General features: G+C 38.0%; 1 protein-coding gene across 3 annotated transcripts in view; it reads right to left on the bottom strand.

Moving 5' to 3' along the window:
• Positions 1–1,166: 1,166 nt before the first annotated feature.
• The window catches only part of CFAP206 (cilia and flagella associated protein 206), a 31,570-nt gene continuing 10,367 nt past the window's right edge, over positions 1,167–22,369 (bottom strand). For 2 of the 3 annotated variants that reach the window (XM_057739155.1, XM_057739157.1), the window contains exons 7-13: positions 22,123–22,331; positions 12,179–12,298; positions 10,903–11,101; positions 9,202–9,342; positions 6,607–6,800; positions 4,556–4,699; positions 1,167–1,554 (exon numbers count right to left, since the gene is read on the bottom strand). In XM_057739155.1, the coding sequence (XP_057595138.1) occupies positions 1,324–1,554; positions 4,556–4,699; positions 6,607–6,800; positions 9,202–9,342; positions 10,903–11,101; positions 12,179–12,298; positions 22,123–22,331 (1,238 nt within the window). In that variant the 3' untranslated portion in view covers positions 1,167–1,323. Of the gene's footprint in view, positions 1,555–4,555; positions 4,700–5,460; positions 5,936–6,606; positions 6,801–9,201; positions 9,343–10,902; positions 11,102–12,178; positions 12,299–22,122; positions 22,332–22,369 lie in introns of those variants that run through there. The other variant, XM_057739156.1, reaches the window with a different exon arrangement.

Here is a 22,369-nt window from a genome sequence, read left to right as displayed (position 1 = left end):
TGTAAATCAACTATACATCAATAAAAAAATTAAACTACAGGTATGAAAATCATGACAACTTGGAAGTAGATCTGTTTGAAGTTTCCAATATCTGAAGAAAATGGATTTTGAAGCATATCATAAGTAACAACCTACATAGATAACAAATTATACAAACACCTTAGTAAGTCACCTAAGCCAAAAAAAAAAAGTGCTAAATATAAACAACACCCCCACCCCCAGCCGTCAAGGCAAGTTTTAACAGTGCCTCCACTTGAGAGCCTTCATTATCCATGTGTGGGTATCAGGGGTATGTAAGGCAGTAACAAAACAACAGCTCTAAAGTTCACAGCTATCAGTGATTCACAGGGGCGCTAAACACAGCTGCCTATGGAGTTAGGCAAATAGGTCAAAGACTGAAGTAGGAGACCCGTAAGGCAGCAGGAATTGGAACCAGAAGTACCTGCCCTACGAAAGGGCAAAGCTACTAGTTATAGGAGTGCTGGCCAAGTGCTGCCAGATATTCCAATCTTTTCAAGGACCAGAATCCAGATTCCATGTTAAATTTCCAGATATTAAAAACCATCACGTGGGACTTCCCTGGTGGTCCAATGGGTAAGACTCTGTGCTCCCAATGTAGGGGGCCCCAGTTTGATCCCTGGTCGGGGAACTAGATCCCACATGCATGCTGCAACTACAACCCAGCACAGCCAAAATAAATAAATAAAAATAAATAATAAAAATAAACATGTTTTTAAAATAAAATTAAAAAAAAATATCATGTGGACCTTTGTTCTGTTCCAAATTTGTGAGGTCTTATTACATATCAATTTAATCCGTGTTACATTTAATAGCTAATGAAGCTAAAAATATTGACTATGGTTTAAATTTTTAATGTTCAACATTAAATACGATTTTAGAAATAAACTGGTATCCCAGGAATAAAAATCTTGTAATATATTAACATGTAAAAAGTTATCTAAATAAATTTCTATCCCAGGCATAATAATCTTACATATATTAATATCTAATCATCTTACAATATATTAGTATCTAATAATTTCAGTCTTAATGCTGCCAAACTTTTTCTTACCAGTAAAAGAGGAATGGACAGAGTTTTACTTTTCAGTTTTAATAGAATGAAAATGTATTACAGAAAACAATTTTTTGTTTCTTGTAGCAGTTTGACAGTGCATATAAATGAGAACCCAAAAAACATTCACACCACCAATGAATGTGCTAGCCCCACAAAATTAGCTACTTTTCATGGATGCAAAAATATCTTTAAACATTTGCCGTTGTTCATAAATTTAGTGGTATCTACGTTAAAAACGCGGTCTCTAACTAGGTTTCATCAACGGCTCTAGTTAAGTTCACCTTGACTCCACAGGTGGTCTTAGTACGGCCCCCTCGGAGACCAGCTATGTAAATCTGGGGCCGGGGCACTCGGCTGCTGCCTTCCCTCATTGACTGTGTGCTAGCATCCTTTGAAGGGTACACCTGGGAACAATTTTCTCTTCTCATGTGACTAAGATCAGTCTGTACCGAGTGAGTAACTTTTCGACGCAAATTGGCCTGAGTAGAAAGAGAATACACAGGAATGAACATTTCTTCAAAGAACAAATAAAATACTCTCAGGTACCAGTTGACATCTGCCTGTTTTTTTCCTCTCAATCCACAAAGAAATTAGTCCTGCAACATGGCGTGTTTCCACAAAACATGAAAACATTAGAAAATGTAGAACATAATAGAAAATAAACACCCTGCTGAGAAGTAGGAAAATAGATTAAATAATGAAAATGGACCCAAAGAGAGAATATACAGATTCAAACTTACAGTGAGCTCAATTCTTTGTTAATATAATCATAAAAAAATTCATTCATTATTATACTTTGAGAGTCATACAACTTGGATTTTTCCACCACTCTTGGTTGATTGTTTTAAAAGACAAAAATTTAACATTTCCATTGTCTTACTTAAATGGGCTTCACCCAGGACTTTTAATATAAAAAGCTCAGATGTTTCCAGATTATATTTTACATTTTTCTACATTATGCTTACTCCTTTTATTACTAATAAACATGAGGTTTAACAGATTACTTAGGCTGGGAAGCAAGGAGGAGCTTATAAAAAAAAGAGAATAAAAGTTTTACTGGAGTTGCGGTAAAGTCCAAGGAAAAACCTCAGAAGGGATTAGAGCACGTGAATTAAGAAGGAGAGACCTGGAATCAGAGAAAGCATTTCAGCATTTGAGATACCACAGGTGACTGACAACCAAAACTACGTCTCCCGCACTCAGCTTATTGTCTACGTTAATAGGACTTTACTATTCCTTTGTCCTCATTAGCATAATTCTACTATTCCAAGAGACTGTTGCCAAAGCAAACAACCTGATTTTTCATTACAGAGCATCCTGAAAGATGCATCGACTCTTCCATGGTAAGCATTAACACACAGAAAAAGGAAGCCCTAGGACTCTTTGCATCCCTTGCCTTAAGATTCACCTTGCTACTGCCATCCATCCTGGACTGCCTTTTCAGGGTCCTTACCCAGCCCAATTCAAGACCCCAACCCATCCCCGACCGAGCCCAGGCATTAAAAGCCCTGCCTTCAACCGACCTTCAAAGTCTCAATAAATCCTGACCTTGCTGTTCCCCCTCTGAGACATCGCAAAGCTCTGTTGAAGGGGCGGTTTCCCTTACAGCTGTAAGCCATATACTCAGCTTTCTCTTACCAACAGGTCATGCTAGTAATATATGGGGAGCTGGCATTCAACATGCTATGATTCTAAGGGATAGTCCCATCTAAGGTGGGAATCAGAATGAAGCCGAGGAATGAGAAGGGACCGTCCAGTCAGTATGAAGTTTGGCCCCATCGCACACGCCATTCTCTTAACATTTCCAGTCTAGACCTAGTATGCCACCTATACCTCTGACATGCTGTCCAACCATCACTCCCTTCTTCTCCTTCGCCTATCTGATTCTCAAGACCAACTTAAAATGTCACCTAAGTCAATGGAGTAGAACTTTTATTTCACTTGTTATACCACTTACCAAGAGATACTAAAATATTTTTAGTGTATCAATGTCACTTGCTAGACTATTAGTTCCTGAAGAACAAGGTGGTAGGAGATATATATATATATATATATACATATATATATATATATATGTTACCCAGTACACATCTGATGAGCTCAAGTGAGATAATAGAAAAGAATGCAGGTAATGGGAGCTTCATGAACTATAGAAGAGTAACTGGTAAGAACGCTAATGGAACGATGACCTGGAAGATATACCAGGAAGCTGAACCTTCCTTATCTTGAGAAATCAGGGGACTGAAAAGCTGCCACCAGAGAGGGCGGCAAGGGAAATGATGTGGTTAGTGAAAAGACAGACTGAGTATACAAACGGACATAGGCTGGGCCTTATATGATCACAGAACTCTAACCCACAACCTCTGCAGCAACCAGTTTTGGAAGCCAAACCACAACCTCGGTAGCTATAGCAATCAGCACAGAACAGAACAGCCCTATTTTTACTTTTATTGGGTTTTTTGTTTTGTTTTGTTTTGTTTTTGCCTCTTCCATCTCTGGACCAACCACAGAAAGCCAAATATGCTCACCAAGCCAATCACAGAAGATGCCCTGCTGCTAGTTAGCCCGCCTCCAGTTTCCGCTCCAATCAGAGACTAAAACCGACGCCTTCCCCCTTCCACTATAAAGCTTTCTCACTCCTCTCCTGGACTTGGAGTCTCTGCCAAATGCAAGTGATGGTGACTGACGCCCTTGATACAGTAAGCTTCCAATAATAGCCTCTGTTCTCATTTGAGTAGTCTTCCTTTATTTCCTGATTTCAGTTAAAGAGCTGGATAAAATATGCTGAGAAAAGGCTCCAGCTATAAAGAGTTTGTTCCTTCACACTATAAATATTTGTTGTTTAAAATGACCAGATACTATAAAAAAGGATGAGTGGTGGGGATTCCACTGTGTCAGACAGGGATGAGAGTTTCAAAGACAGGCTTCAAGGGTAGGTACCTATTGTGATATAGATGACTGAGAATCAGAAGGACAAACGAGATGAGTGTCTAGAGAGAACAAGTTGACAATAAGAGGGGACTACATCTGTGACATAAGAGCAGTAATGTTCTCCTCAAAGTCCAAAAAAGAGAAGGGTATGTTTTAAATGATTAGAGGAAGCTGGAGGGCTTTAAATACTAGCACCTCACTGGTTAACACAATAAAGTAAAACTATTATGTAGATCAATAGAGAGGGTAGAGAGAGAGAAAGAGGGAGAGAGAAAGAGAAAGATAGCAACTGTCATTGTTCTACTTACTGGCTGATTAATTTGAGAACAGCTTCCTGCTTCTACATTTCTCTATATGCTTAAAACTAGAAGATAACCCTAAAATGTAAAGCTGGAAAGTTATAAATTATACTAATTATTTTTACTTCAGCAAAAAAAAGTGTGTAGAACTCACTATTTTATATAAATAATTTAGCTTACCAACTCTATGAGTAACAACATATTAAAACTCCTCAACCTATAAATAATTTTAGAAAATAGTGTTACAAACCAACTTTATAGCTTTTCTTCTTAATTCCCATTCATTCCACTCATATGATCTCACAATTGTTGGTGGCAATAAGTGCGTATCCGTCTGTGTGCTACTTTCACACTTCGTAATTGGTTTTATATAATGTTTGTCAACCTCTTTCATCTAAAGAAGTGGAGTTTTGTAATTAATATTTGTTTAAAAAATAAACATTATTTACAGACAACGAAAATATTTAGCTAAAACTGACAAAACATTAGGAAAACAAGAACATGAAACATGCCTGTAAACACCAGCAAAATTAAAAAGAAAAAAGAAAGCTCTTCATTAGTGAGCCAAACGTAATTCTTTTCCTGGGCCTTATGGATTTGTGCCTGATTTTGTGAACTTAATGTAGGAGGTGTATTTTGGAAGGAGAAAACCTAACATCACTCATCCCACGTCAAATGCCCCTCTCCAATTTTCACAATGGGTAGCATAAGTGAATACCTTGTTGGAAATGGATAGAAGTTTAGAACAGCTATTAAATATTAGGTCTATATCACATTCGTTTAAAGTATCAGAACATCTTCAAAAAATATCTTAAACTCAAACTATGCATACAAAACAGATTATTATCCATTTTAGTTGAATACATGCATCTTTCTGCCAAAAGCACCCAGAAGCTCACTACAGTATTAAAATATTAAGTATTCAGTAATTCCAGGCTAAACAAGTTATGATTATGCTGGAAATGAAGTTGCTGGAAGGGTGGCAGAGGTTTAAGAAACTCAAGTTCTAGTAAAGAGGAGGGGGAAGAGATAAACTTCTTTCCCCAAATCAAGAAACAGATGATTACTGAGCACCTACCATTTAGCATAAGATATAATTTTTGCCTTCGAAATGATCTTATGATATAGTTAGGTGGATAAAAAGATGCTGAAAAGATAATTAACAATATTATACAAATAAATAGCAAGTTAAAAATAGTGAATACAGCATTGAAATATGGAGAGAGACTACTCACTTCCATAGGTACTGGAGGTCAATGAAGGATTAAATATGCAGGATTAAATGCACAGAAAGGGAAAAACAAAACCAGATATGTAGGGAGAAATTGTTCTTTAATAGAAAAGTATCTACATACAGCACATCTTCCTGGTTATCTGGTTCTAGACTTTCACTGTCTCTGTGCTGTCTTAAAAGGGCAGCTGGAGTGTCACATCAACAGACTGGCAGCGTGGTGTCAGAACAAGAATGGCAACAGCCGCCCCCTTCCGATCGCGCTGTCCTTGGCCGGTTCTCAGTCTCCTTGGCCAAGTGTTCAGGCCTCCCTCTGCGCCTGCCACCAGCCCCATCGTCCTCTTACCAGTCACTGCTGCGATCCCTGCTGACTGAGTCAGTCGTATCCAAATCCAACTGCTTCATCGTCAAGATGTTGATAAAAGTAACACAAACCATTCACACACTGTGTATTGCAGGGTTTTAGTTTGTGAGTTTAAAAGAGGTAAATTAAATGAGAGGGGATGAGAGAAAGAGCAATTAAAAGGTGAACAGTGCAAATGAGAGACGAAGACTAAGAAAATGAGGAAATACAGAAGTTTAAGGGGATCCCAGGGGGGTTCCTGCTTTGTTCACTGTGCCCAGAATCGTGGCCGGCACACAGCAAGCGGCTCAGTAAACGTCTGTTGGATGAATTAACGAAGAGACACATACAGAAACACACCTTCATATCCATTTCGTGGCCTTTCTGACTATTGCAATTTAAACGTGTTAACGTACTTTACAGCTATGTTATCTGTGCTGAGCTCCTTCAATTTTAGATAAGGAAATACTGTAGTTTCAATTAGTTATCTAAATGTAGTCTTGCTCTTCCAGATTTTTCCAGTCTAATTCATCAGTTTGACTCCTTGTTTTCATTTACTCTTTTTGATTTCCTTTGCTTCCATCTTCGGATGGGAACTTCTTTCAGATAACTTGTAAAGGCCCTCATCTGACCCTGTCTCTGCCTGGACCTGGGGAACAAAATCTAACTTTTTTTATTAACTACACTTTTAAATGTCATAAATTCTTAAAATGCCAGCACTGCTTACCTGAGAATATGGAATAAGGGTTTCAAACTGTTGATGAAGTTCCAGCAGCTGAATCAGTTCTGCATTTTTTTTGGCTTTCTCTCTAATTATATCAATGTAACTTTCAGGATTTTCTGCAAATGAATATGCAGCATCTCTGGTATTGAAAGTGTAATACTTTTCTTTATATTTCAAAATTCCAATGGCTGGGTTTCCTGAAAATAAAGAAAAGGAATTGAATTAGATATGAAATACTAAGTAATTCAATGATTTTAATACACCCATAGAACCATTTCATTCTTAACATATCACTTATGCCTTTATTTAGCTAAAACGTTACAACTAGAAATTTTAAGTTATACATTTTGTTAAATTATATTTTACATAAAATTCAAATGAAATTTATTTTCTATATTTTTTATTTTATTTACTTATTTATTTATTTATTTATTAGCCACACCGTCAGGGTGCAGCATGCAGGATCTTAGTTCTCCAACCGGGGATCAAATCTGTGCCCCCTGCATACGGAGCATGGAATCATAACCACTGGACCACCAGGGAAGTCCCATATTTTTAAATTTTACATTATGATTTTATCTAAAAATATTTCACTATCCAGATATAAGCTGTTTAAAAATCTTTTATGAGAAGCCACTTAGTCATCTAGCAGGTTTTTCTAATCTCCTTAACTAAACTAAACTAACTACAAGAAGTATTATTTTTAAAGTAATTCTGTAAGAACTACAAAAATAAAATATCTTTTCCAAAATGTACATTTGCATGTTAGGAAGTATTTCCCACTATGAAAAGATACTACATGAAGTATGGCATATTAAGTAACCACTCAGTTTGTGGGAAACAGTAACACTGTCTTATTTATTCTTTCACTTATTCAACAAATATTTGTTGACCCTGTTCTTGGCACTGAGGATACAGAGAAAAGAAATCAATAAATATACCATAGGCCAGAAAGTGATCAGTGCTACAGAAAACAGACAAGTAAACAAAGCAGGTTAAACACACAGAAAAAGGAAGGAGGGCGAGATTGATCATTTAAATTGGGTGATCAGAGAAGGCTGAAGATGAGGGAGCGCGGTGTACAGCTATGGGGAATCCAGCTGTCCAAGCAGAGGGAAGAGCAAGGGCAAAAGCTTTGAGGTGAAAATGGGCTTGGAATGTTCAAGAAGAGCAAGAAGGCCAACCAGGCTGGAGTCGTGCGCAAGGAGCAGGTAGTGGGCGGTAAAGTCAGTGACATCATCTGAAAAGGACCCTGACTGGCAAGCCCCAGCACCACCTGGGGACTCAGGCCCTGTGGTCTGCAGTCCCCAGGAAGGAGGGGCTCCTATTGGGTTCCTCGGAGGCAGTGCAAGCGGCTGCTGCCCAGAAAATATTGTAGGAAGTAGAAATAAAGTCTCCGGACTAGCTGACTCAGAGAGGATTCTAAACCCAAAGCCCCTCAAGCCCTTCTACTTTTCTCTTTCTCCCCCTTTCTTAGAATCATAGCTGGTGGGAGCTGGAAGGGACCAAACAGACCTCCCAGTCAGTCCTTCTTTTCCTGATGTGGAAACTGAGGTCCACAAAAGACACGAGATGTGCCGGAAGTTACTCTGTTTTCTAATGGAACAACAGCACTAGAAACCAGGCTCTCCCGATCCTGGCCCACAGCTTTCCCACCCACATCATGCTACCTCTGTGTCACCCCACACCCATGTTTCTCTGCAGTTGTGTCTCGCGTGACTCCCTTCCCTTCTTATTTGTGGAGAGAGAGAGAAAGAGAAGGGAAAGGAGGGAAAAAAGAGCAAAGGGGAGAAAGAAACCATCTCCACTGCATTGCTTTCTACTCCTTCATGGCTTTTAATTGTTTTCTCCCCAGTATCAGCGACCCTCACAGGACCTCAGAATACTGTTCTCTCAGTTCCCCAAGGTAAGCCTTTTCTTACTCCCATAATGAAAAAATCTCTACCATAAAAAAAAAAGAGGCCATGTGTATGTTCTCTAGCCTATCTACACACAATCCCAATAATTCTTTGTAATAATTCTGTTCCCAATTCACATAGCCCTTTTTGGATAATAATTTACATCACCACAATTTCTGATTTACTCTTTATTTTGGTGCTCTAGTAATATACACATCATGGAGAAATTTTACGTGATAAAATACTGGCCATGTCCTTAGAGGGATCTGACTTAAGCAGAAATCCTGATCTATAACCATAAAGTGACAAAGAATATTTTTTAATAAACATATCAGTCAAACTAGTGTTGCTCTTTCAAGCAATCACTTTGGAAGATGACGCATTTTAGGAATGCCATGTAACATTTCTGAAATCCTTCATGGGCATAGGAGTCAACCCCCTTTTATGATATTGTAGCACCCACATTTCATTAAATATACAGTCCATCACTTATCGCTTGTGTTATAATTTCTTGTTTATGTCAGTCTATCAGGTTATGCTGTGAGCACGTCAAAGATAAATGCTCCATTTAGATCATCTTTGTGGCTCCTTTCCTAGATTCTATAAAGTTTTACAAAGTGAGCAAGTGAGTGACAAGGAGAGCACTTCATTTAAAGAAAAAACTGGAGAAGGGAGAACAGTATTATTTCTAATGACACACCTGGAAGGAGAAGACCATCTGTTGTAGCAAATGTGTAAGCACAAAATCCCCGATACTGAATCAACAGTTTATCAAAATTGGCTGTTGTTTCTGGGAAGAGCCATTCTAGTTTTCTGAAATCCGCCAGATTCACTCTATCTTCTAAAATGGAAGAGGAGGACAAGGAAAAGCTTATTCAATGGGAAGAGTAAACCACCCAGGAAATAAGCAGAAGAGACTGGCTGCTATGTGACTAAAACAGAGATGTCAACTTCATTCAAGACAGCGTACCTCTCAATAATATGTGAGGTGGCAAAATGCCTTGAATATGATGCTTATACACTAGGTCTGTCAGTTTTTGAGACAGTTAAGAATGTTCTGAGCAGAAAGAGTCAAGGAAACATCTCTTGGTAACTTAATTTTGATAACAAGGGGGTATATTTTTTTGTTCTTCACACTTCTAAAAAGTTTTCCTAGTTTTGCCAATTTTTTTCACACAAATAAAAACGCAAATTTATAAAACACTGACCCCCAAGGTGCTCACTTTTGCAATGCTACCTACACTTCTCTTTCTGGCTCTGTATCCAAACAGCAGACACTACAAGTGACCCCGTGGCTAGAGCTGGAAGTAAATGCATACTTTGGAGAAAAGACACCTTCTTCCCTCTTTTTCCCATGATATGCCCGAAAGCCTCAAACAGTGGTGAGATGTGGTGAATGTAAATTAAATTCTTTCAAAAGAACATTGGGTCTCCCAATTCACTGGAGCAGTAACTTGATAAATTGTGCTCTAGTGAACAAAAACTTTTGACATAGTAGGAAATGACATGTCTTGCCAATATGGTTGAGTTTAATATCTACTGCTGAAGTGACTTTAACTTTTCAATTTCATTTAGTATTTGCATAGAAATGCTGTTTTAACAAAATGAAATGAATAGGAAAAACTTTAACTGGAAGGATGCTTTTTTGATTCTCTCTGATTTTGTTTTCAGATTTTATGTATACTAATAATTTAAGAATGAAAATCACTGCTACACTTTTATTTTTTGCTTTTACAAAAATAGAATGTAAAAAGGAAAACTGGAGAGTAAATTATCTAATTTCACTTTCTGGAAAAGCTTTCTTTTTAGGCAACAGTTCAAATCACAGACTCTATTTTGACATGTCTCATGAATTTTGAGTTGTCTTTAATTAAGATAGACGGGACTAAAAAAGTAAAAAAAGAGTTTATAGATAATGACAGCCTTTCTGTAAGAATCAATGCATCTCTCAAAGGGCCTAAAGTAAGCTCAGTTTTACAGGGATAACATTTATTGATTTTTAAATTTCAACCTGAATCTGGGGTAGGTATATGGCAAATAGCATTCCAAAGAAATGGAACTTTATTTGCTACAAATATAGTGAGGATTAACATTCTTTTCTACTACAAACCAATAATAAAATCACTTAGACTACAATAGAAACCTATAAGCACAGGCAACCATTGTGAACCAAAACACTGACAATAACAGCAGGAATGGCTGTTGCTGGATAGCAAACTCTTCAGTTTATATATTTTCTGTTTTCCACATTTTCCATAGTGAACATCAGTAGTCTTATAATCAACAAAGGTATTCAAAACTTCATCAGAAAGATATAAGCTGAAAATTTTAAAACGAAAGAGTGACTTTATTCTAGAGGTAACTTTGAGAGGAAGAGGCAATAGCGGATGATTTCTGTTACCCATGTGCTCTTTCACTCTACACACGTCAGTTTTCACAGTCACTCCATCAAGAAGAGCTTGCATCACTTTCTCAGGAAAGAAGAGTTCATGATCCCCCAGAAATGGCTCAAGATGCGTAGCTAAACTACTGAGGACGCTAATCAAAACAGTTTCATCCTGAAAGCTAGTCCACAGATTGGAAAGGGCAACGAAGATGGGCTGAGGAAGAGACAAAAATGTTCATGATGTCAATGTTTAATAAAAGTATAAATCGCTCTACTCTTAAAAATAAGTACAAATTTTTGTTTGTAAAGAGATTAATTCTCCCACAAGACAAGTGAAAGTCTAATGAGGTTAGACAACAGAATCTCAATAGAAATTGGACTCAGAAATTATGAGAAAATAAACTTGTACTTCAAAGCATTTTATTTTGGTATGATTGGCAGTAACTTAGTTTACTCAAAAGAGCCAAACACATGTGATCACCTAAGAAATATTTATGGACACTTCACCTCAAAAGGTCTAGGGGAAAATATCTTCTTTTTCTAAAAAAGCTAAATATGACTCATTATAGATTTAAGTGGCTCAATTATGGTTCAGGAGACCTTGGAAAGTCTAGGGATACATCTTGGGCCATTTCTTGTGAGCTTACAAATTAAAGATTTTGTGTCAGTGACATAAAGTATTTTTTATTCATATTAAAGTTCTTTAATATGAATAGCCTTTTGTTTCTTGGTTTTTTAAATCAAATATTAGGAATGATTACAGAAAATGATCAGAGACTCAAAATACTCTATAAAATATTGCATGTGCATCTTGTACTTCTTTGGGGCTCCCAGATTTGCCCATAAGGTAGTACAGATAATCAGAAAGTCAGAATAAGTGCAGGCCAGGTAAACAAACTGATTTCATCTGTCTTGTCAGAAAGCTCACATGTTACATCACCTCTTTGCTGAAAGCAATTTCTAAGCAGCTACTGTAAACATGCCTTCAGCACTACACCATGGATTATTTTTGTTGCCACAGACAATACTGATATGATGGTGATTACAATATATACCTGCACTTTGTTGAGCAGCAATTGCCTACCAAGGGAATCCTCTCATCCAACTTACAACATGCTGATTATATGATTATTACTACAAAATAACCAAAAAGAACAGGATCAACTCATATAAAACTAATATTATATTTTTAGTAATTAAATAAAATTGAAATTACTTCTGATCCAATTTTATAGGACTTAGAAGTTACATTCACCCTTAAGCAAGGTCAAAGTTGATGACAAATGCTTACAAAGACTTGTGATGTTGGGACAGCCGTCTTTGACTTTATAGTCAATTTTAATTGTTCCAGTTGGGCTCCTAACTGCTTCATCATCATTTCCACTTCTTGAGCACAAGTAATTATGTCTGACTGTGAAAACAACATAATTGGCATTAATATATTTATAATTTTACTACAAAAATTCTATGTACCTGCTCTCCAACATCTCCTGAAGGTAAGCTCAGTGAGAGCAAGGATTCTGCTCCCCGTGGTGTCCCCAACACCAGCAACAAAACTGGCACATGGATGGTGCTCCAGAAACACTTGCTGAATGGATGAATCTTGTGAAATACAATGGCTATAATTTTTCTCAAATGTATACAGGTATTCTTTGATACTCAGTATAACTGCATTCCCAAGCGGTGGATCCTATAACACAGCTTTCTAGAGCTGTTATTTTCCCATTCCTCAAAGATAAAATTAATGAGGTATTCCTTTGAAAACTATTTTTTTAAAATTTTATTTATTTATTTATTATTTTTTTGGGGGTACACCAAGTTCAATCATCTGTTTTTATACACATATCCCCGTATTCCCTCCCTTCCTTGACTCCCCCCGCCTCGAGTCCCCCCCACCCTCCCCGCCCCAGTCCTCTAAGGCATCTTCCATCCTCGAGTTGGACTCCCTTTGTCATACAACAACTTCCCACTGACTATCTATTTTACAGTTGGCAGTATATATATGTCTGTGCTACTCTCTCGCTTCGTCTCAGCTTCCCCTTCACCCCCCGCCCTCTCCCAAACCTTGAGTTCTCCAGTCCATTCTCTGTATCTGCATCCTTGCTCTTGTCACTGAGTTCATCAGTACCATTTTTAGATTCCGTATATGTGAATTAGAGTACAATATTTGTCTTTCTCTTTCTGACTTACTTCACTCTGTATGACAGACTCTAGGTCTATCCACCTCATGACATATAGCTCCATCTCATCCCTTTTTATAGCTGAGTAATATTCCATTGTATATATATGCCACATCTTCTTTATCCATTCATTTGTTGATGGGTATTTAGGTTGCTTCCATGTCCTGGCTATTGTAAATAGTGCTGCAATAAACATTATGGTCCATGTTTCTTTTGGGATTATGGTTTTCTTTGGGTACATGCCCAGTAGTGGGATTACTGGATCGTATGGTAGTTTTATTTGTAGTTTTTTAAGGAACCTCCAAATTGTTTTCCATAGTGGCTGTACCAACTTACAGTCCCACCAACAGTGCAGGAGAGTTCCCTTTTCTCCACACCCTCTCCAACATTTGTTGTTTCCAGATTTTGTGATGATGGCCATTCTGATCAGTGTGAGGTGATACCTCATTGTGGCTTTGACTTGCATTTCTCTGATGATGAGTGATGTTGAGCATCGTTTCATGTGTTTGTTGGCCATCTGTATGTCTTCTTTGGAGAAATGTCTATTTAGGTCTTCCGCCCATTTGTGGATTGGGTTATTTGCTTTTTTGGCATTAAGCTTCATGAGCTGCTTGTATATTTTGGAGGTTAATCCTTTGTCCGTTGTTTCCTAGGCAATTTTTTTTTTGGGGGGGTACACCAGGTTCAATCACCTGTTTTTATACACATATCCCCGTATTCCCTCCCTTCCTTGACTCCCCCTCCTCGAGTCCCCCCCACCCTCCCTGCCCCAGTCCTCTAAGGCATCTTCCATCCTCCAGTTGGACTCCCTTTGTTATACAACAACTTCCCACTGACTGTTTTACAGTTGGTAGTATATATATGTCTGTGCTACTCTCTCGCTTCGTCTCAGTTTCCCCTTCACCCCCCGCCCCCTCCCACATCTCGAGTTCTCCAGTCCATTCTCTGTATCTACATCCTTGTTCTTGTCACTGAGTTCATCAGTACCATTTTTAGATTCCGTATATGTGAGTTAGCATACAATATTTGTCCTTCTTTTTCTGACTTACTTCACTCTGTATGACAGATTGTAGTTCTATCCACCTCATTACATATAGCTCCATCTCATCCCTTTTTATAGCTGAGTAATATTCCATTGTATATATATGCCACATCTTCTTTATCCATTCATTTGTTGATGGGCATTTAGGTTGCTTCCATGTCCTGGCTATTGTAAAGAGTGCTGCAATAAACATTATGGTACAAGTTTCTTTTGGGATTATGGTTTTCTTTGGGTATACGCCTAGGAGTGGGATGACTGGATCATATGGTAGTTCTATTTGTAGTTTTTTAAGGAACCTCCAAATTGTTTTCCATAGTGGCTGTACCAACTTACATTCCCACCAACAGTGCAGGAGAGTTCCCTTTTCTCCACACCCTCTCCAACATTTGTGGTTTCCAGACTTTGTGATGATGGCCATTCTGATCGGTGTGAGGTGATACCTCATTGTGGCTTTGACTTGCATTTCTCTGAGGATGAGTGATGTTGAGCATCTTTTCATGTGTTTGTTGGCCATCTGTATGTCTTCTTTGGAGAAATGTCTATTTAGGTCTTCCGCCCATCTGTGGACTGGGTTATTTGCTTTTTTGGTACTAAGCTTCATGAGCTGCTTGTATATTTTGGAGGTTAATCCTTTGTCCGTTGTTTCCTAGGCAATTATTTTTTCCCATTCTGAGGGTTGCCTTCTAGTCTTGTTTATGGTTTCTTTTGCTGTGCAAAAGCTTTTAAGTTTCATGAGGTCCCATTTGTTTATTCTTGATTTTATTTCCATGATTCTAGGAGGTGGGTCAAAAAGGATCTTGCTTTGATGCATGTCATAGAGTGTTCTGCCTATGTTTTCCTCAAGGAATTTTATAGTGTCTGGCCTTACATGTAGGTCTTTAATCTACTTGGAGTTTATTTTTGTGTATGGTGTTAGGAAGTGTTCTAATTTCATTCTTTTACATGTTGCTGTCCAATTTTCCCAGCACCACTTATTGAAGAGGCTGTCTTTTTTCCATTGTATATTCGTGCCTCCTTTGTCAAAGATAAGCTGCCCATATGTGTTTGGGCTTACTTCTGAGTTCTTTGAAAACTATTTTGATACCCAGATTTTAAAAAACTGCATTCAAGGGACTTCCCTGGTGGTGCAGTGGGTAAGACTCCATGATCCCAATGCAGGGGGCCCAGGTTCCACCCCTGGCCAGGGAACTAGATCCCACATGCATGTCGCGGCTAAGAGTTCACATGCCACAACTAAGGAGCCCGCTTGCTGCAACTAAGACCTGGCACAGAGACTTCCCTGGTGGTGCAGTGGTTAAGAATCTGCCTGCCAACACAGGGGACACAGGTTCGATCCCTGGTCTGGGAAGATCCCAAATGCCACAGAGCAACTAAGCCCATGCGCCACAACTACTGAGCCTGCGCTCTAGAGCCTGTGAGCCACAACTACTGAGCCTATGAACCACAACTACTGAAGCCCACAAACCTAGAGCCTGTGCTCTGCCGCAAAAGCCACCACAAAGAGACGCCTGTGCGCCACAAAGAGTAGCCTCTGTTCTCTGCAACTAGAGAAAGCCCGCGCACAGCAACAAAGACCCAACACAGCAAATAAATAAATAAATGCTTTTTAAAAATTGCATTCAAGAATGCAGAAAATGTTAAAAATCACAGCATTGAAAGAAAAACAATATATTTCTGATACAACAATAGCAACCTGAAAATAAGATGCAAAAATCTGAAATAATTATTAACATTTATTCTTATTATGTGCTAAATACTATATTAAATACTTATAAGTACAAATAAGAAAACCAAGGTACAGAAAAGTAAGTACATTGCCCAAGAATACACAGCTAATGAAGGGCAGAATCATGATTCAACATCAGATCATCTGAGCCAGGGCTCTTATCCTAAGACGTGACCAGAAATGGTAGTGGTGTGGATTTATTAGTACACACAGTGTTAAAGAGCAACAATGACTTGAAGAGAAAAAAGCTGCATTTGAGTTCTCAGATATCTGTAGCCTAACTATATGCTTTACCAGACGATTTTTAAATGACAAAAAATAATTACTTCATAAGAACTATCAAATATTATCCCTGTATTTCAACTAATGAATTTTTAATTCATAAATAATATGTATCCTATCTTAATTCTACCCATACGACACTTCAAGCATCTCCCCTCCTCTTGCCTCATTCTTCCATTATTTACTTGTAATTATATTTATAAATATTTCTTTATAATAAAATTTATAATAATAATTTACATATTTTTTATCCTATCTAATAAGTTTCTTGTCTACCCCTCAGAGATTTTCCCCCTTGACTGCTGGTTTTATTTTAGGAATCAAATCTGAAAATGCAGTCCTTAAACTCTGTAGATTTGTGTACAAACAACAAGAAACATAAATAAATCTGCATATGTTCTCCAAAGTAAAACTTACATTCAATACATAACACTTCTTAAAACCTATAAGTAAAGATACTCTGGACCTACTTCCCCAAGCTATGCTTGCAGGCTCCATTTACAGATTAGGCACACAGAACTTCTTGATTTTTCCTGATAGTGTCCTAGAACAATCACTCTGTTTACATTTTACCAAAAAGAACTTGTTCACAACCATGTAGAATTTTTAGTTGCAAAGTAAGTCCTCATAAATAAAGGGAAAGATATTCCCTGCTCAGGGATCAGAAGAATTATTGTTGTTAAAATGACCATACTACACAAAGCAACCTACAGATTCAATGAATTCCTATCAAAATTCCAGAGGCATTTTTCAAAGAAATATAACAAACAATCCTGAAATTCATATGGAACTACAAAAGACCTCGAATAGGCAAAGCATCTTGAGAAAGAAAAACAAAGCTGAAGGCATCATGCTTACTGATTTCAAATTATACTACAAAGTCACAGTAATGGAAACAATATGGTATTGGCATCAAAACAGACACATAGATCCATGAAACAGAATAGAGAGCCCGGAAATAAACCCATCAATTAATTCACCACAAAGGAGCCAAGAATATACAATGGAGAAAGGATAGTCTCTTCAATAAATGGTATTGGGAAAACTGGACAAGCACATGCAAAGAATGAAACTGCACCACTATTTTACACCACACACAAAAATCAATTCAAAGTGGATTAAGGACTTGAATGTAAGACCTGAAACCATAAAACTCCTAGAAGAAAACATAGGCAGTAAGGTCTTGATCTTAGTCTTGGTGACAGTTTTTTTTTTTTTTTGACACCAGAAACAAAGACTACCAAAGCAAAATCAACAAATAGGACTATGTAAAACTAAAAAGCCTCTGCACAGCAAAGGAAACCATCAACAAAATGAAAAGGCAACTAATGGAATTGGAGGAAATATTTGCAAACCATGTATCTGATAAGGAGTTAATATCCAACATATATAAAGAACTCACACAACTCAATAGCAAAAACAAACAAACAATACAATTTAAAAATGGGCAGAGGATCTGAATAGACATTTTTCCAAAGAAGACATACAAATGGCCAACAGGTACACAAAAAAGTGCTCAACATCACTAATCAGGAAAATGCAAATCAAAACCACAACGAGATATCACTTCACATCTGATAGAATGGCTGCTATCAAAATGCCAAGAAATAACAGGCATTGGCAAAGATGTGGGGAAAAAAAGGGAACACTTGTGCACTGTGGGTGGGAATGTAACTCCGTGCAGCCACTATGGAAAAAGTAGGGAGGTTCCTCAAAAAATTAAAAATAGAGCCACCACATGACCCAACAATTCCATTTCTGGGTATTTATCTGAAGGAAACAAAAACACTAACTCAAAAAGTTATATGTTGCCCCCATGTTCACTGCAGCATTATTTATAAAGAAATCCTGTGATTTGCAGCAACATGAATGAAACTCGAGGAAATTTTATTATGTGAAATAAGTCAGACAAAGACAAATCTCACATGCTCTCACTACATGTGGAATCTTTTTTTTAAATTGAAGTATAGTTGAGTTACAATGTTGTGTTAGTTTCTGGTGTACAGCAAAGTGATTCAGTTATACATATAAAACTTTTTCAGGTTTTTTTCCATTATAGGTTATTACAAGGTATTGAATATAGTTCCCTGTGCTATACAACAGGACCTTGTTGCTATATGTGGAATCATTAAAATGAACAAACAAACAAAAAACAGCTCATAGGTACAGAAAACAGATTGGTAGTTGCCAGAGGTGGGGGTGGGGTGGGGAAGAGGATAAGCAAAATGGGTGAAGGAGGTCAAAAGCTACAAATTCCACCTAACTGATATCTTGCTTGCATTATCAGAAAAATCAAGTCCTGTATAATCTATTGTATGAATGGGCCCTGCAGACATAGCTTGGGGGTAAGAAGTGTACAAAAGTCTTGACTCATATTTTAAGAAATGCTGTGTGTCGTGCAACTTTTACTTGCAAAATAACAGTAAGTAGCTTTCTCTCTTTGGTGACTGCCTTGCTCTTCAAAGGCCCACAGAGGATGGGATTCTGTTCTCTCAGCTAAGACAGTCAACAAGACCGCAATCACCCCTTCCTTTTCTCTTTCACAGTACTTGAATTTGTTCACTGTAGCAGATAAAATCCTGATCAAAAGACCATAACTCACTATCTTACCCAGCCTATAACTGGATTTTTCAAATATCTACAGAAACCGAATGTAGCACTGGCAAAAGAAAAAATTTTGAATCAAAATCAATACTTCAAAAAAGCATATTAATATCTGTTCAAATAATGTGACTTTAAAAAAGAGTATTCATATATTTAATACATAGGAAAAAGTTTCAGCTAAACATAAACTGATGTATTTTATAATCTAGCAATAATATTGATTAAACTGTATCCACTCTGTAACAATCAACCTTAACTATAACTAAGGTAGATTGATGGGGGAAGGTTGGATAGTTGAAAACTATCATATTCTACTCAGACATAAAAAAGAATGAAATTTTGCCACCTGCAACAGCATGGATAGACCTGGAGGGTATCATGCTTGTGAAGTAAGTCAGACAGAAAAAGACAAACATTGTATGTTACCACTTATATGTGGAATCCACAAGATAAAACAAACTAGTGAATATTAAAAAAAGAAACAGATTCACAGATGTAGAGAACAAACTAGTGGTTACCAGTGGGGGGGGGGGGCAAGATAGGGGGTAGAGGAATTTTTTGGGGGGCGGTGCTGCACTGGGTCTTCATTGCTGTGCATGGGCTTTCTCTAGTTGTGGTGAGCAGGGGCTACTCTTTGTTGGGATACTCAGGCTTCTCACTGCAGTGGCTTCTCTTGCTGTGGAGCACAGGTTCTAAGTGCCCAAGCTTCAGTAGTTGTGACACGTGGGCTCAGCAGTTGTGGCACAGAGGCTTAAGTTGCTCCGAGGCTTGTGGGATCTTCCCGGACCAGGGCTCGAACCCGTGTCCCCTGCATTGGCAGGCAGATTCTTAACCACTGTGCCACCAGGGAAGCCTGAGGTAGAGGATTAAAGGGTAAAACTTTTACATATAAAATAAATAAGCTACAAGGATATATTGTATAGCACAAGGAACGTGGCCAATATGCTATAATAACTATACATGGACTATAATCTATAAAAGTTTGAATGACTGTTGTACACCTGAGACTAATATAACATTGTAAATCCAGTATATCTCAATAAAAATAAAAACAACAACAAGAAAAAGAAACACTGATTAAGCAGCAAAAAAAAATCAGAAAGTTAAGAAAACTCATCCTGACCCTGGCTGAAGGGAGTATGAGACAGTCATGAAGAGTGCTAAGATCAGAATGTGAACTTTCTCAATAACACGAGCAACAGAGGGCTTGGAAATGAGATACTGCCTAGAAAAATAAGAGCTCTTCGGCTTGTGCCCCTGAGAATGAAACTAGAGCTGTTCTGCTAATGCCCTGATGGTGGTGATGGAAACACACACAGTCCTCATCCTTCTCATCAGCGTCATCGCCATCATGATTATCATCTACTTACCGAGCTCTCGCCACCTACCAGCACTGTTCTACTTTACTCACCTAGTGGAGACTGTCAATAACCCCTTTTTACAGGAGGGGGAACGAAGGCCAGAGAAGTCAAGCAACTTCATCAAGGACACAGATTTCCTAAGTGGCAAAGTCAGGATTAGAACTCGTGCAATCTGGCTGCAGGACCCACACTTATCACTTCTGCACTCTACTCACCATCCCTCTGGCTCTGAGAGTAAGAACTCCAATGAGAATTTAAGACTGTCAGTTAGTTGGCTAAATTTGATTCATGAGTGAAAGCTGTGAGAAGATACTATATAATCCTCTACAACATCCTCTACAACATCCTTACAGTATGTGTGACAGTTTCTCAAAGTTCTTTCTTATAATATCCCTTCTGGGCATAAATGACAAAAGTAAATGTGAGATTCTGCTCCAGCGGACCTGTGCGCGCTCAGGATAAACTGACAGTGAAATCCTCTTAGTATCTGACTAGTTACGTAAGGCTGCTAGCCACAGGTCAATGTTAGGGGAACGCCTACCCTAAAGAATGATTTGGTTTCAAATAGCTGATTTAGAGTCCTCCCTTCTGAAGGCAATTAGATAGTAGGCCAGCTATGAGGACCACTCCTAGTTTGTTGCAATGAAGTCATGTCTTCTGGATGTTATCTTTCTATTCTCTGTAGTGGAGGTAAGGAGAGAAGACAGATGGAGTGCATCCAAAAGGAGTACTGAGTCATTAAGATACAAGTGAAAATGAAGAGGGGGCAGATTACAGCTCGTTCTATCCCTCGAGACATTAATATTCACTTATACAAGAGATAGTTCCACTGATCCTATGGTCTTATGATTACTGGAAAATAGAGGCTGCGTGAAGGTAAACAGTGACCGGGGAATGGATGTGTTAATTAACTCAGTGGGGGGATGTATATGTGTATCAAATCATACTTTAATTATCCTACAATTTTGTCAATTATACCTCAATACAGCTAGGGGGGACAAAAACAGAAAACAAAACAGTAACTGGTGGAAACACAGCTTGCTGCCATGATGTAGTTAACAATCTGTGTTCCCTGGAATCCTAGGGTGGCTTGGGGATGCTCCTTGATGAAGAGGTCCTCCAATCCTTTCACCTACATACTTGCTTTATATTTTTAGGATTCTGAGTAAGTTTTTATCAGAAAGGGCTCTGCTGCTTTAAAAAAAGTTGAAAATCACCACTTTACCATATTTTCCAACTCTTTGGGGACAGTGTTTGGCTTGTTCATTAGATCTAAAAACAGGAGAAAAAAAACCTTCCCTACCAATTTTTACTATTAGAACAAATAATTACATATAAGTTCTCTGAGTGCCAACAACCTGCCAAATTGTATGTTAGACACTTGCTCTGAATGAAAGCAAACAATGCAGCATAGATTATACACACACACATACCTGCTGAACCACAGCAACCACGCAACAACCATGTTACTGAGGACCAAACAGAGTCAACTACCAAAAACTCCACTCCTGCCAACACATCTTCATTAAAACCAACATCCAACTTTCCCATTTCTATTTTCGTTCTTGATCTTACAGATGCAAAATACACTGAGCAGTTATTAAGGTTGCCTTCGTTATCAACGACCTGGTACTACCTTTTGTTTTTGCCACATAATATATAAAGAGGTTGCAACAGACAACACAAAAGGTCCTACTGTATAGCACAGGGAACTATATTCAATATCCTATGATAAACTATAATGGAAAATATAAAAAAAGTTTATATATATAACTCAATTGCCTTGCTGTACAGCACAAATTAACACAATATTGTAAATCAACTATACGTAAAAAAAAAAAAGAGCTCTTGGAGACTGGATCACAGTAAGTGCTAAAATAAGAAAAGAAAAAGAAAAACATCTTTGCCTAGCCAGTGGGGTTTTATTTAATTTAAACTAAACTTTTAATTCAAAGTTTATATATATATATATATAGGTATATATATAGAGAGAGAGGTTGCGTTCTGTGGAAAAGAGCAGCTCTTCTGACATTAACTCACCAAAATGATCTGAAGGAAGATCTCGTACTGTCGCACGTTATATAGGGCTTCTTTTAACATATAGGGCTGAAGTTCTCGACTCAAGAGTGGGTTCTTTGCTGCTTTCTCAAGGATGGCTGTGTAGCGGTATGCCTGGTCCTGGACCACCTCAAGTTGGGAATCAACGTGCTGAGTGGTGGCTGGGATTGCTTCCTGTAGAATAGCTGGCACTGGTTAGAGAGGTATAATGAGAGAGACATGAGGCAGT

This window comes from Hippopotamus amphibius, chromosome 6 (genome assembly GCF_030028045.1).
Source record: "Hippopotamus amphibius kiboko isolate mHipAmp2 chromosome 6, mHipAmp2.hap2, whole genome shotgun sequence".
Taxonomy (NCBI): domain Eukaryota; kingdom Metazoa; phylum Chordata; class Mammalia; order Artiodactyla; family Hippopotamidae; genus Hippopotamus; species Hippopotamus amphibius.
This window is presented reverse-complemented; position numbering and strand designations above follow the sequence as displayed.